The 15,682-nt window shown below is 52.3% G+C and overlaps 2 protein-coding genes across 5 annotated transcripts in view; one reads left to right on the top strand and one right to left on the bottom strand.

Annotated features, from left to right (window-relative positions):
* Window positions 1-3: 3 nt before the first annotated feature.
* On the top strand, window positions 4-15,361 carry ZNF142 (zinc finger protein 142). Of its 2 annotated transcripts, XM_081051039.1 has the most exons (10): window positions 4-93; window positions 361-511; window positions 1,243-1,568; window positions 3,718-4,317; window positions 5,329-5,493; window positions 6,363-7,187; window positions 9,005-9,182; window positions 9,962-12,854; window positions 13,492-13,597; window positions 14,475-15,361. In XM_081051039.1, exons 3-10 carry the CDS (start codon window positions 1,289-1,291, stop codon window positions 14,942-14,944), a joined length of 5,517 nt encoding a protein of 1,838 aa, XP_080907165.1. In that variant the 5' UTR covers window positions 4-93; window positions 361-511; window positions 1,243-1,288; the 3' UTR covers window positions 14,945-15,361. The 2 variants fall into 2 exon arrangements, with proteins under 2 accessions (XP_080907165.1, XP_080907166.1); XM_081051040.1 differs by lacking the exons at window positions 4-93; window positions 361-511 and adding an exon at window positions 660-752.
* PLCD4 (phospholipase C delta 4) overlaps window positions 3,393-15,682 on the bottom strand; it is a 31,185-nt gene continuing 18,895 nt past the window's right edge. The window contains exons 17-18 of one of the 3 annotated variants that reach the window (XM_081051044.1): window positions 5,980-6,094; window positions 3,393-4,386 (exon numbers count right to left, since the gene is read on the bottom strand). The gene's annotated coding sequence lies outside the window, so the exon portion shown is untranslated. Of the gene's footprint in view, window positions 4,387-5,889; window positions 6,095-15,682 lie in introns of those variants that run through there. The other 2 variants (XM_081051049.1, XM_081051045.1) reach the window with 2 other exon arrangements.

Raw genomic sequence — 15,682 nt, 5'->3', positions numbered from 1 at the left:
GCCGGAGGCGGTCGCATAAAGGGAGTCCCGGGAGGCCGCTCCAGCTTCTGGTCGACCATAGCGATGCGGCTCCTGCCGGTCCTGGGCCGAAAGGTGAGTGAGCGGCTGCGGGGAGCGAACTAGTAGGGATTGTGGATGGAGCGGGCTGGAGGGAAAAGTTTCTCGAGCCCCGGAATGAGGGTGGGACTGGGAAGTGGGAACCCTTGAAAAGGAGGTGCTGAAGGGAGCACGCCGACGAGCGGGGCCCCGGCGCATCACATCAGCTGCCCCAGTGCCTCGATCGCGTCACTGCTCTGGACCCCGCCCTGTCACCCGCTGGCTCTCCTCAGGACCGTAATCATGACAATGCTTCATCCCAAGCCTTGCAGGTTACAAATCGGCTTTCCCGTTCGCCCGGTCTGTGATTCCGCCTCCTGTCCAGCGATGTGGACTCTGTCGTCGCCTCCACTTTATGGATAAGAAAGCTGAGGCCCAGAGAAGCGAGGTGACTGTATCAGTCCAAATCCACGCGGTGAGTCAGAGCCCACGGGCAGGTGGAAACCTGGCGCCTCTGGTCCCCAGGCCAGGTCTCATTCATTCCCCAGGCCTTCTTTCTGCCTTAACCTGTCAGGAAACCTTCATAGTGGAAGTGATATGTGTGCAGATTCTTAAAGGAGTTGGTGAGCCAGACAAAAATGAGACGGGGAAAGGCCCATAAAGCCGAGAGACAGGCAGACACACAATGTGTGAACGTACAGAAGGAAAACGATGTGGTGAGTATGGGGAATGGCAAATCATTGGTAGGCGTGGTTGAGAGATCTGTTGAGGGAAGATGAGTCTGGAGAGGTCAGCAGGGGCCAGATCGTGAAGGAAGGGCCTTATACCCATACTAAGGAATAGTGAGTGTGTTCATGAAATGTTAAGAAGGGAAGGGGCATCTGAGATCCCTGGGCCCCACCCGATTTTGTTGCAGCTCAGAAGAGAGACCCAGATTGCTTACTGGTTTGACCAATGTCACTTAGCTCCAAAAAACTTAACCTGCTGTCTTTAATATATTGGCCAAAACTTGTTGGCTCTCTCCTAATATAATTTTTATACTTTTTGTTCTAGACATTGTCATAAAAATAAAACTTCTAGGTTGATGAGTTGTGGCATGCTGCCATGCAAGGCAGTACCGAAGGGGGCAGGCTCTGGGTTGTCCACTCACATCAAATGGGAAGAAAGTGAGAGATCTTACTATATTTTATTTGGTTTCTCTTCTAGTTGTTTTATCAGCACTTAAGAGACCATAGCACACAAGTTGGTGGTAATGACAGACCCCGTGTTGGACTCACAGCCAAGCAACAGCACTGGAGAGATGGATGGACTGTGTCCTGAGCTATTGCTGATCCCCCCACCCCTCTCTAACCCCGGAATCCTGGAGCCTGTGCAGAGCCCGTGTCCTTCTGGGGACCCCACACCTTTACCTGCTAACCCAAGCTGCCTGCTGGTAGAGACCACAGCCACTGAAGAGGACACAGGGAACATGGAGATCATTGTAGAAGCAGTAGCTGGAAATCTCTCCCCAGGTGCTCCTGGAGAGACCTCAGGTATGAACACAGTTGCTAGCCGGCCAGTGGGGCGAATAGCCCTGAGATTTTCGTTTGTGCTATTTTTGTTCCTTCTCTATAAATATGATAAGAACACAAGGTAGCATCCTATCTTTATACTTAGGGATGTGGTAACATGATTTGCAGTTGGTAAATGTTGATTGAAGGCTGGCAAGGTGGTGCACAACCTTGTACCAAGCTCTTGGCAGTCTGTCCCTGTAAGGGCTTTATGTCGGCTAAGCAGTAATCCAGAGGGAAGACCTTTATGACACCTCCGTCAATCCTTACTCCAATAATCCTTGGGGATTCTTTCCCCCATATTGACCCTCCCACCCAGGAACTGCAGCCAGGGATTAGGCAAAAGGCCCAGCCTCTCTCCACCACCCTGGACTTGGCAGGGCTTCCCAGAGGTAATCTGGGCAGTTATTTCCCTGCCCTAGTTTCTTGTGTATAACATACTTAATTCATCCAAGGCATGTGGTTAAGAGTGGGAGTTGAACATATACACTTAGGCAAGAAGAAAGATTCTCCCCTTTATTCTTCCCACATCTATAACTTCTTATTTTTAAGTAGTTTCCTGTTTTTTAACTGCCGTCCTTTAACTATAGTTGTCACAACTTCCCTCTGCAGTGTACAAAGAACACAGGGAAAGATTAGTTAATTTGATCATATAATATTTCTAAACTTCTAATCAGTAAAGAAATAATAAATAACAAACATACCTGGGAAAAGCATTTGCAATAGAGTTCCACAATAAGAAAAAAGAAACAGTATTATTTTTTAATTTAAACAGTATTTAAAAAAAAAAATGGGGGGAGAAATCTATACGAAATTCAATAAAGAAGAAATAAAAATAGTAACTATAAAGATGCTTAATCTCACTAACACACCAATAAATTCCAGTTAAAAATAACTATGAGATGCCATTTTGTTTCTCAACTTTGGCAAAAATTGAACATTTTTTTTATGATACCTAGTGTTGGTGAGGCTGTGGGGAAACAGACACTATTGTATAGCTTATGGAGAGTAAATTAGCATAAGTTTTTGAAGGCCAATTTATTTACATAACAAATTTTGAAATATGCATACTCGGACCCAGTAATTCCACTTGTTGGGATGTGTCTTATAGACTCACACACATGCACAAGGATACGGGGTAAGGATGTGTAGCTTTATTTGTAATGGTTGGAAGCAACTCAAATGTCCATCAGTAAGGACAAAATTTCATTTTAATTTATCTGTGCTCAGAAGTACTGTGAACTAAACAAAAAAATATGAAGTAGATGTAAGTGTACTTATAGATAAAAAAAAATAGATAAGTGAAAAAAAATAGGCAAATTGCAGAAAAAGGACCCCAAAGGGCCTGAAAGGATATAGACCAAACTGTGGGGGGGGATGGGAAATATTCTTTTTGTGATACATGTCTGTATTGTTTGAATTGTTGCACTCAATATTTATTTAAACAAAAAAAAATCATAACAAGAAAAAGGACCACCAGAATAAATATAAGACAAACCTGGGCGTGAGTCAGGGCTCCACCATTAACAAACATGGTGGCCTTAACCTCACAGAAATCCGGGGCCCTCTTCTCGTAGGGCAGTTGGAGGACCAAAAGCGTTTCCTAAGCCTTTCTTTATCAAGGTCCTGCCCATTGCTTAAGAAATGGCAGTGATTATTATGAATAGGATTTGGCTGTTTTCAAAAAGGATGTTCTCCATTTTGTGAATTACTGTGCTGATAAAAATCTCTTTACAGAATATAACACTCATATTGTAATATTGCAGATAGTATCCTGAGATTGTCATTTTCTTTTTTTTTTTTTTTAAGTTCCTGATTTTTTATCTGAGCAAAATATATTGCCTTTTCTTAATGCTTTCTAATTTGGTTAATGCTTGCTATATTCATTTAACAAATACTTAAGTACTTACTTTGTGCCAAGTACTGGGCTAGGTACCGGGAATCCAAACATATCTGCAAGGCAGACTGTCCCTCCCCTGGTGGGGTTTATAGCCAGGGGCAGAACCAGACTTAAAGTCCGTCTCCACTCCATGAATATTAAGATTCACCTATGTTTTCTGCTAGAAACTAACTCCTATGCATCTTGTTCCATCTGATTCTGTGCCTTTTTCTGTCGGTCCTCTGCCTGCAGGTGTCCTGGTAAAAGTGGTGGAGGTGTACTTCTGTGAGCACTGTGAGCAGAGCTTCGCAGAGCCTACTCTGCTGGCCCTGCACCAGTGCACTGAGACCCTTATACAGCCTGTGCAGGGCCTCGCTAGCCCCCAATGTTCTGTAGAGCTGCCCCCCAGCAACCCCACTCTCCCTGGCCCTCTGCAGGGCCAGAACCAACCAGATAGCCCCCTGCCATGCCCTGTGTGTAGACAGGAGTTTGCCCAACCCCAGACTCTGAAGAGCCACTTCAAAACTCACCGGGGCACTCCTGACACCTTCTCCTGCCCGGAGTCTGGCTGTGTGTTCTCCGCTGAAGATCGTAAGGGTCTACAGTACCACCTGAGGCAGACCCACAGAGCGCTTCCTGTGCCCTGTTCTTTCCGGGGCTGCCCCCTGCTCTTCGGGAGCCAGCAGGGCATGGAGCTGCACCGGCAGGCCCATTATCCTTTCCACTGCAACCATTGCAGCTTCATGGGCTCCAACGTCAAACTCTTCCGGCAGCATCGGCGCAGCCATAGGGCCGGGACACAAGGAGAACTGTCAGCCATTCAGGGTCTTCCATCCCAGGAGCTGCTGCCAGGTATGAGGCCAGGGGACCAGCAGTATGTTGCCTGGAACGGCAGTTACTTCTAGGGCCATGAATGTATGCCTGAATATAAAAGAATCCAGAGTAGTGGCTCAGGAGGACAGAACCACTGGCTGACATGGGAAGAAACTTCAGACCAGTCAGCATACGTGGTATATAGAGAAAGTCTTTGTCCATGACATTGACTGAAATTTGGCTTCAGCTATACTGTGGCCTTGAAGTTACTTAACCACTATTCTCTCCAGATCCATTTCAGAACTTTCATGCCCATCAGTGGCTGTAGCTACTGGTAGAATGCCCCTAGACTCCCTTTTAGAGCAAGTGGGGTTGGGTAGGAGAAGCTGGGGTTATTTTAAAAAGAAACCTTCAAGGAGGGTGGTGCTTCATGATTCTTCCTCCTCTGGGTCTCAAAAAAAGGGCATGGGATGAGTAAAGGAGAAGGAAGAAATAGACAAATCAGGCCAGGAGAGGCCAGGATCCTGCTGAGAGAATTTGGCCTGCAAAGACTCATTTACGCTCTGCTCCCAAAGAGAACGCCCCTTTTTTCTGGGAAGTAGTCATAGGTCTTTGCCTTTCTGAGGCAGCTGCCTCTATTGAGGGACAGAAAGGACGGATTTGAGAGGACAGGATATGACCCTGAATTGCTGAGTTGCGTTTCTCAGAACAGTTTCAGGATATGTTCACTTGCACTGAGCCACCAGCCATTAGCCCTGGGGACCCAAGCCAGGGAAGTGCAGACCACCCATTCTCTACTTCTCAGTCCCCTAGTCCTACTCCAGTGACCTCAGAGCTCTTCCCTTCCAGGGGTCTGAGGATGGTGTTATCTGAGGTGTGATTTACTTGAGGCTGGAGAATTACTGATAGCTCCTGGTCTTCCTGTAAGAACCCAAGATGCCATTATGCTAAATGGGGACGGGGTGACTCTGCCAGCCAGTAAGAGGACACATACAAGCATTCAGTGCTGTCATTGGCTCTAGGAGACTATCAAGTTTTATGTGTCTCCAGCTCCCAAACTGTCCCAAGGAGGAGAGCCTTCAGAGGAAGCAGGTACGCGCTTGCCTAGGCAGGAATCAGCTGACGATGAGGACATAGAGGAAGAGGAGGAGAGTGGCAACCTGAAGGACTCCCAGAACGCCCTGGAGAAAGGCCAGGGGACTCAGCAGTTGGAAGGTAATGACACCATTGCTCTTGAACCTCTCGGCGGGGAGGAGTGAACTGTGGAGAACCTGGCACTGAGGCTCTAGGCTTTGGTTTTCTGAGCTTTGGTTCCGTCCATTTTGACAGGTCTAGTGGGAAATGATAAATGGGTAAAGACTCTAGTAACATCAGGTGTAGAGGTAAATAGAGTTTGCTCTCGTGGACTGGGTTTCCTCAGGCAGAAAGCTCTTTTGCGGGGTAGGGACAGGATATCCACAGTTTAAAGATGCCGGAGGTTATTGATGATCAGCAGCCTGTCTTGTCTGGAACTGAGCCTCCTAAGATATTTTTCTGAATCATTGCTTCCCTGTTTCCAACTCAGTAGAACATTTGAAACCCATCACAAAGGGAACATGTTGACTGTCGGGTGAATAGGAAAGATCTGATTATATTTATTAGCAGCTCCCCATGACCTAGATAGAACTCATGAGCCAATGTTTGAAAGTTGGAGCACTTTACCTTCTTCTCTTCTCGCCTGCTCCATCCCTGTAGGGTTCGTTTCCTTCCAGCCAACCCTGCTGATCCATCCACCTGCCACAACAATGCTCCGTCCAGGTTGTTCTTTTGAGCAGCTCTAGACAAAGGCATAATAGTGGGTGGCTGGGTAAAGCACTTCAAACAGGCCACGGCAGGGTCTGAGAAGTGAAAAATTCTGAATCCTTGAATTTTTCATCTCTTCTTTCAGTCTGCAATGTTTGAGATGCTATTGTTTGATTTCCTAGAGTGAAAGGGGAAAGGCCAAAAAATGTGTCTGGGCAAATTGTGGTTCTCCCGTTACCTGGCCAGCCCCTGACTTATCGGAGAATCTCATTCTCAGCCCTCTCTACCTCTCTCTGGCACAGGGGATGTGGCTTCTGGCACCGAGTCCCTCTTCAAGACCCACATGTGTCCAGAATGCAAGCGCTGCTTTAAGAAGCGGACCCACCTGGTGGAGCACCTACATCTCCACTTTCCCGATCCCAGCCTCCAGTGTCCCAACTGCCAGAAGTTCTTCACCAGTAAGAGCAAGCTCAAGACCCACCTGCTGCGGGAGCTGGGCCAGAAGGCCCACCGCTGCCCACTGTGCCACTACAGTGCGGTGGAGAGGAATGCGCTCAACCGCCACATGGCCAGCATGCACGAGGATATTTCCAACTTCTACTCAGACACCTATGCCTGTCCCGTCTGCCGGGAGGAGTTCCGCCTCAGCCAGGCCCTGAAGGAGCACCTCAAGAGTCACACGGCGGCCGCAGCCGCGGAGCCACTGCCCCTGGGCTGCTTCCAGGAGGGCTGCAGCTTCGCCACGCCCGACCGCAAGGCCTTCATGAGGCACCTGAAGGAGGCTCATGGGGTGCGGGCTGTGGAGTGCCGCCATCACTCCTGCCCCATGCTCTTCGCCACGGCCGAAGCCATGGAGGCCCACCACAAGAGCCACTATGCCTTCCACTGTCCCCACTGTGACTTCGTCTGCTCCAACAAGCACCTGTTCCGCAAGCACAAGAAGCAGGGCCACCCTGGCAGTGAGGAGCTGCGCTGCACCTTCTGCCCTTTTGTCACCTTCAACCCGGTGGCCTACCAGGATCACGTGGGCAAGATGCATGCTCACGAGAAGATCCACCAGTGCCCTGAGTGCAGCTTCGCCACTGCCCACAAGAGGGTGCTCATCCGCCACATGCTGCTGCACACAGGTGAGGCGGTTTCCGTCCTGGCCATCAGATAGTGATGGTGGCGGTGACCGTGATGGCAGATGGGAGCTTTTACTGTGTAGCAGACACGTGAGGGCTTTGCACTCGTTGTCTCATTGGACCTCAGATTCCTAGAGGTAAATCTGGTATTTGGAATGCATGAGCCTTGAGCTGAGTGTCACTGAGCTAGTGAAGTGGTCCGGCTAGGATTCAGATCCAGGCAGCCTGATCCAGAGCCTGCAGTGTAACCACTGTGCCCCACCTGTAAGGCCCTGCCCAGTTCTGCCCACCCCAGTCAGGCCTGGGCAGGTCAACACTCAGCCTCTTAAAGTGAAGAAACCAGGTCAGGACAAACACCTCCGTTTGCAATGCAAGTTTTGTGATGTGCTGTGAGGTGCGGGGCGAGAGCACTGAGCCATGCATACGCGTTATAGCTCTGGCAGCTGGGACACTGAAACACGATCGTGTCACAGCTGTGACGCTGAAACACGATCATGTCTGGTGGCCTGGAAGTGGTAGATATTTCAAGGCCGACTTTTAATTGGTTGCCAGCATTACTGATACTTGGACAACCAAATCAGGCTTCCTGCTACAGCACCATGCCATTTGATCTCTTTGTAAGCATAGTGGATTGATAAAACATTTAAAAATCTCATCAAAGACTCTTTAGTTTGCGGGGACAGTTTTTAGGCAGCCTGGGACAAAGCCATTGTTGTTCCTACTGAACATTTCTATCAATATTTTAGTCACAAAGTCTCATTTTTCTGAGGCCTTTCCTAAAACCGTACATGTATATAGTGCTTCATAGTCTATAGAGTTCTTTCATAGATATTATCTCATTTAATCCATACAGTCTTGTAAGGAAGGCAGGTAAAGATGAGAAACTGAAAATGTAAATGGCCTATTTCAGGGTTACAGCTAGTGTCAGAACCAGAGCCGGGATACCACGTTGCTGGCCTTTCACCACAGAGAAAGGGGCTGAGTGGGTGGGCAAGGATAAGAGGGAAGGATCCTGAAGGAACATGGGCCCCAGCTTCTTAGAGCCAGGTCTTGGCCAACTCCATGGACAGCTCACTCTCAAGTTCTCGCGGGGCACCACGGAGGGCTCTGGGACATCTCGTTGAATCTTCCTATCAGCCACGTGAGCTCTGTATTTTGTTGCCCTCTTTTCGGACACAAGAAAACTGAGACTTGGAGGGGTTAAATGACCTGCCCAAGGCCACATAACAGTAAGTTGGGATTTGAGCCACCACTTAATAGCTCCGTGATTTCTCTGTGCCTTAGCTTCGTCCTCTAAAATGGGATGATCATCGCCCCCGCCTCATAGGGCTGTTGTGAGGATTCTGTGAGAGCAAGCGTTTTTATAAAGTGCTCAGAAAGGTTCCTGGTACAGAGTGGGCACTCTATCCATGTTGGCTATTAATATCTTTATTACTGTGTTGGACTCCGGAGTCAGGTTCTCAGCCACTGTGTTCTGTTGCCTAATGTTTACTCCTCCACGCCCAGAAAACCAGAAGGAACTGGGCTACGGGGAGCAGTTGGCTGTTAGTGACAAGAAGCTGTATAAAAAACCGGGAGTGGACTTTATAGTTAGTTTTGTAAGGCTCAGCCTTCACTGTCCTCCCATCTTCATTGCTGTTGGAGCGGAGGCATAGTTGTCAAAAGCGCATTGACTCTTGTGATCAGCACGTGAAGCTTTTGCTCCTGCCTGGTGTCAGGACAGAGTTGCTGGGGAAAACGGTCCGTCTGCTCACTCGATCTGTGTGTGACCTTTGTTCTCTCCCCTCTCATCCCCACCCCTACCCCCACCCCTACATAAGGCGAGAAACCTCACAAGTGTGAGCTGTGCGACTTCACGTGCCGAGACGTGAGCTACCTGTCCAAGCACATGCTGACCCACTCCAACACCAAGGATTACATGTGCACTGATTGTGGCTATGTCACCAAGTGGAAGCACTACCTCAGCGTGCACATGCGAAAACACTTAGGGGACCTCAGGTATGAGCGCACGCCTCCATGCCTGTCCCAAGAACCATATGCTAAGCTAGCCTCCTGTGAATCCAACTGTGGCCCACTCCTCTTCTGGCCTTGGGGAGATGCCTCAGAACGCCCCTCTGCTCCTGTCATCTCGGCTGCATTGCCTGTAGCTGGCCTCTGTGCCTGTGGCCCGTTCTCCGTGGTGAGAGATCTCTGACTCAGGGAAGGAAGCATAGAGCTAGAAGATAAGCCTAAGCACTAGGGTGTCACTTGAGTTCAGAGTCCGGTCCTGGGAAAGTAGATAGGCTACGCTGTGGCCCCCATCCCGGCCACCTCTAAATTCAGGCAAGTTCCATTCTGATCTCGGCACAGCTGGCCAGGGAATTTCTCCTTCATTTTCATGCCTTCATGGGAGAATGAGAACTAGGCAGAAAACCCTGCCCCATAGGGCTGTAGGCATGTCCGCTCCTTAAAAGTCCCCATTGGGTTGCTGACTTGTGATACCATCCCTTGAGGGAGCAGTAGAGAGTAGGGGCTAGAACACAAGCCATGAAACTAGACCGTTTCTGCACTTTGCTCTATAACTTCAGGCAAGTTATTCACTTCTGTGCCTTCGTCTCCTCACTTGTAAAATGGGTACCTATTTCATAGGGTAATGGCAAAGAAGACCACGTCAGGTGGTGTATGTACAATACTGAGTATACACCCTGACTCACAGTCTTTAGGGACCGTGAGTTGGGATGACGGGTTTATAATGGTGATTTCACTCCCCCTCCCTCCGCCTCCTCCCCCCTCGCCAGGTACCAGTGCAACCAGTGCTCCTATCGCTGCCACCGGGCCGATCAACTGAGCAGCCACAAGCTGAAGCACCAGGGCAAGTCGCTGATGTGCGAGGTGTGTGCCTTTGTTTGCAAGCGGAAATACGAGTTGCAGAAGCACATGGCATCCCAGCACCACGCCGGCAAGCCAGCCCCGCTCTACCCGTGTCGCTACTGCAGCTACCAGAGCCGCCACAAGCAGGCCCTGCTGAGCCACGAGAACTGCAAGCACACCCGCCTCCGCGAGTTCTGCTGCGCCCTCTGTGACTACCGCACCTTCAGCAACACCACCCTGTTCTTCCACAAGCGCAAGGCCCACGGCTACGTGCCTGGGGACCAGGTCTGGCAGCTCCGCTACGCAGGCCCGGAGCCAGACGGGGCCAGGCAATGCCTGACACCCCCTCCAGGCTCAGCATCCTCCAGCCAGCTGTCTGCCCAGCCTGCGGGGCAGGACCATGACCCTGGGTCCAGGGTGGACCCCAGCTTGGACCAGGCTCTGCCAGAGGCCAGTGAAGAGGACAGTGCCGGGAGACAGGATGGCGATGAGGGCCCCCAAGGGGATGACCTAGTTGACAGCCCCAGTCCAGCAGAGGTCGATGAGGGCAGCTGCACACTACACCTAGAGGCCCTGGCAGTCGAGCTGGAACCTGTGGCCGAGCCACCCCTTGAGGAGATCACTGAAACAGCCCCTGTGGAGTTCAGAGCCCTGGGTCCCTCAGGGCCCCTGAGACTGGAAGGGCCAGATGGAACTTTGACAGCGCTGTCCGCCTTTGAAGGTGCTGAGACTTCTGGCCTGCGTGCTGAAGAAGCGCCCATGCTGGACAAAGCAGTCCCTGAGCCCCCCAGGAGCTCCCCTTCCTCAGAGGAACCCCCTAGCAGCTGGGTGGGAACCTTCAAGGCAACTGCACCCGCTGAGACAGCACCCCTGGCCCAGTTCCCTGAGTCAGAGTCATTACTGAAGGCGCTAAGGAGACAGGACAAAGAACAGGCGGAGGCACTGGTGCTGGAGGGGCGGGTCCAGATGGTGGTCATCCAAGGAGAGGGGCGGGCCTTCCGCTGCCCGCACTGCCCTTTTGTTACCCGCCGGGAGAAGGCCCTGAGCCTGCACTCCAGGACAGGGTGCCAGGGCTGCCGAGAACCCCTGCTGTGCCCTGAGTGTGGGGCTAGTTTCAAGCAACAGCGTGGCCTTAGCACCCACCTGCTGAAGAAGTGCCCTGTTCTGCTCAGAAGAAACAAGGCCTTGCCCAGAGCAGAGCCACTCATTGCTCCGCGACCGCTGTCCCCGGGCACCCAGACCTCGGAGGCTGCTGAAGGTGGGAAGCCCCCACCTGCACCATCAAAAGTAGAATCAGAGCTTCCTAGGGAACCCGGAGAAATAGAGGCACCTCTGGCCCCCCTCTCTGTCCCCACAGCACTTCCTCCGGAAAACTCCTCAGCCCCTGAGAAGTTCCACTTTGAGCAGGGCAAGTTCCACTGCAACTCATGCATGTTCCTTTGTTCTCGGCTCTCCTCCATTACCTCGCACGTGGCTGAAGGCTGCCGGGGAGGACGTGGCGGGGGAGGGAAGCGAGGGGCCTCGCAGACCCAGCCTGTTGTGTCCCCACTGAGCAATGGGGACTCTGGTCCCCTGACCAGTGGGGGTACAGAGTGCAGCCCTGACGACGGGGACTCAGCTCTGGTTCCAAAGCAGAAGGGGGCTCGCTTCTCCTGCGCCACGTGTCCCTTCAGCTGCCAGCAGGAGCGGGCCCTGAGGACACACCAGGCCCGGGGTTGTCCCCGTGAGCCGTCTGGAGAGTTGCGCTGTGGCCGCTGTTCATTCACTGCTCCCACAGCTGCCGCCCTGAAGCGGCACCAAAAGCGGAGACACCCTGCTGCAGCCCCAGCCCGGGGGGCCCGGCCCCCCCTTCAGTGTGGGGACTGTGGCTTCGTCTGTAAGCAGAGCAGGTGCCTCGAGCAGCACCGGCGGCTCCAGCACGAGGGGGTCAAGCCACACCAGTGCCCTTTCTGTGACTTTTCCACCACCAGGCGGTACCGGTTGGAGGCTCACCAGTCGCGACACACAGGTGTCGGCCGCATCCCGTGCAGCTCCTGTCCCCAGACGTTTGGCACCAACTCAAAACTGCGCTTGCACCGGCTGAGGGTACACGACAAAACCCCCACCCACTTCTGTCCACTCTGTGACTATAGTGGCTACCTTCGCCACGATATCACTCGCCACGTCAACAGCTGCCACCAGGGCACCCCAGCCTTTGCTTGTCCCCAGTGTGAGGCCCAGTTCAGCTCCGAGACAGCCCTCAAGCAGCATGCTTTGCGTCGGCACCCTGAGCCGGCAGCCCCAGCCCCTGGCTCTCCTGTGGAGGCCACGGAGGGCCCCGTGCACTGCTCCCGCTGTGGCCTGCTGTGCCCCAGCCCTGCCAGCCTAAGAGGACACAGCTGTAAACAGCACCCCCGGCTCGAGTGCGGGGCCTGCCAGCAGGCCTTCCCCAGCCGGCCAGCACTGGACGAGCACCGGCGGCAGCAGCATTTCAGCCACCGCTGCCAGCTCTGTGACTTTGCTGCCCGGGAGCGCGTGGGCCTGGTGAAGCACTACGTGGAACAGCATGAGGACACTGCGGCAGCGGCCTCGGACGGGGCTGGGGATGCTGGCCGGCCCCCACTGCGCTGCCCCTTTTGTGACTTTGCGTGCCGCCATCAGCTGGTACTGGACCACCATGTGAAAGGGCACGGGGGCACCCGCCTCTACAAGTGTACAGACTGTGCTTACAGCACCAAGAACCGGCAGAAGATCACCTGGCACAGCCGCATCCACACCGGGGAAAAGCCCTACCGCTGTCACCTCTGTCCCTATGCTTGTGCTGACCCCTCTCGCCTCAAGGTAGGTAAGGTCAGGGACCATAGGGGCCAGGCATGGAAGGAGTACAGGCTGTGGAGATAACCCCCCTGGGGCCTCTAATTGTGACTCCCCCAAATGTTAGCTCTGTGACCTTTGTCAAGTTCCTGAACTTCTCCAAGCCTCAGATTCCTCATCCGTAAAAAGGGGAGATAATACTTCATAGGGTTGTTGCAAAGATAAAGTTCCATAATACATGCTAGGCATGTAATGGGTTGGGGGTAATCTAGATAATAACAGCCTACATTTATCGAGCACTTACTGTATGTAGGGCACTGTAATTTTAATCCTTTCAAAAAATGCGGGATATTGTTTCTTTTACTATGTCCCATTTTTACAGATTAATAAGTGGAGAATTAGGGGTTAGGAACCCAAAGACACAGGTAATAAGTGGCAGAGCTGAGATAATCAGGGCAGACCCAAGGGTAGGCCCAGCAGGTAAGGTTGGTGTCAAAGTGGCCTGACGGGGGAACCCGATTGGTAACGGGAGTATGGATAGGATAGGAGCAGAGAACACAGTTATCTGCCAGCAGATTCTCTGCCTGCTGTCCCTGTTTCCACACCCTGTGAGGACCCAGGGATGCACATTTTCTGAGTCTTTCTTTGCCCTTCCCTCCTCCAGTACCATATGCGGATCCACAAGGAGGAACGGAAGTATCTGTGCCCTGACTGTGGTTACAAGTGCAAGTGGGTCAACCAGCTAAAGTACCACATGACCAAGCACACAGGTGAGTCTGTGGTTTTGACAGGCCCAAAGGGTCGCCCATTCCCTGGCACTCCCAGCCTCCCTGAGGTGTGTGTGTCCTTACTCAGATTCAGTGTGCATGTCACTTTCCATACTGGGGGTAGTGAGTAGGCCGAGTGGCCAGAATAGCTTCCCAACCCACTGAAGGTCACAGTCAGAAGACAAGTGAACCCGAGAGCCTGGGCGTATGTATTTTGCAAAGGCTTCCCAGGTGATTGTCGCACCATGTCACGCACTTCCCATTGAGAGAACCCCCCCAACTCACACACGAGTGACGGAAGGTAGGCCTACCTGCTTCCTACAGACATGATGGAACCATCATGAGTAAAGAGGAGAAGGTGGGAGGGTTCGCCTGTTTTAACATATCCTGTTTTTCTCCTGGGTCTGGAGTCCACGAGCTACAGGTTCTCAGAAAAGGGTTAATGATGGTATGCCTCTGATTATTGCATGTGATCTCCCCATGTAAAGGAGTTGATCGGATGCATTTCACGGCCGTCTGCGTCTGTGAATGCCACTTGTTTCACCTCCAACGAGTTCCATGAATACCTCGTGACCAAAAGGAGGTTGGAATTTCCCATTTGAAAACCCTGTCATCTCTGAGTACTCATTGCTATCAGGCTGCTATTTAGAAGTACAGTTAGTTATCCGCATTCATTGAGCACCTATTGTATACAAAGGGCTGTGTTGGGAAAAGGGCACAGAAATGTCACACAAGACTGGAACATTCCAAAGATAGGGTCACTAGTCAGTTTGCTGCTTGTCTTCTTTATGTCCCACAATCAGTGACTCTTAGAGTCCACAGAACCTTGTTCCACCTCCTTCCCTGGTGATTTGGTCCCTGTCCTTGCCATGCCCTACAGGACTGAAGCCATACCAGTGTCCCGAGTGTGAGTACCGCACCAACCGCGCGGACGCACTGCGTGTGCACCAGGAGACCCGGCACCGGGAAGCACGGGCCTTCATGTGTGAGCAGTGCGGCAAGGCCTTCAAGACCCGCTTCCTGCTGCGTACCCACCTCCGCAAGCACAGCGAGGCCAAGCCCTACGTGTGCAACGTGTGCCACCGTGCTTTCCGCTGGGCGGCTGGCCTGCGCCATCATGCCCTCACCCACACGGACCGCCACCCCTTCTTCTGCCGTCTCTGCAGCTATAAGGCCAAGCAGAAGTTCCAGGTGGTCAAGCATGTGCGCAGGCACCACCCCGACCAGGCTGACCCAAACCAAGGCGTGGGCAAGGACCCCAGCACCCCCACGGTGCACCTGCATGACGTGCAGCTGGAGGATACCAGCCCTCCTGCTCCTTCTGCTCCCCCGACTGGACCTGAGGGCTGAGCGCCCACCCCACCTCCCACACACAGAGAGGGCATGGTGTGAGATGTGCAGACTGAAACCAGAGCTCGCCGGAGAAGCCCAGAGCAAGGAAGGGCTGGCTTTGGGGTGTCAGGGTGGCTGGAGCCTGCCTGGGACACTGGCTAAAGTACTTTGAAATTGACAGCTACATAAAGCAAGACATGGACCACAAACGGATTTCATGTTGAGGCCCACGGTGCTTTCCCCTGTGAGGTCCTAGTTTCTTCATCACTCCACCAAACTCCCTGGCTCTAAGATCTTGGTTTTACCCATTCCGGCTTCTCTTTCCTTCTCACTATGTCAAGTCCTACTTTCACTCAGCATCCTCAAGACAGTTGTATCCGACCGCATGTGCTGCTGTGCTTGACGCTCTATAAAGCATGTTACACAGAGTGGTTACAGCTCATGGCCTTGTCCCAGTCCTGTCCTAACATCTCCCGGCTGTCTGCTTGATCTGCCCTGTCCCCTTGTAGACCTCTGCGTCTTCTTTGTCTCCTTCCGTCTTCACTGAGTGATGGCTTCTCAGACAGGCCCAGGTCTGCCTCCTCTCTGTCCTTGAGCCCATCCTGGCCCGTGCCCTGCTGCCTATTTCTGGGCCATTCTGTCTACCTGAGGGAGGACTGCCGCCTACTAAGCCTCCCAGGAAGCGGCTTTAATTCAGCATCAGACTGAGTCAGCAGCTGCACTAGAGTTAAAGCACAAAGATAGTGTGAAAGGCCA

The sequence above is a fragment of the Rhinolophus hipposideros genome (genome assembly GCF_964194185.1).
Source record: "Rhinolophus hipposideros genome assembly, chromosome: 6".
Classification (NCBI taxonomy): domain Eukaryota; kingdom Metazoa; phylum Chordata; class Mammalia; order Chiroptera; family Rhinolophidae; genus Rhinolophus; species Rhinolophus hipposideros.
This window is presented reverse-complemented; position numbering and strand designations above follow the sequence as displayed.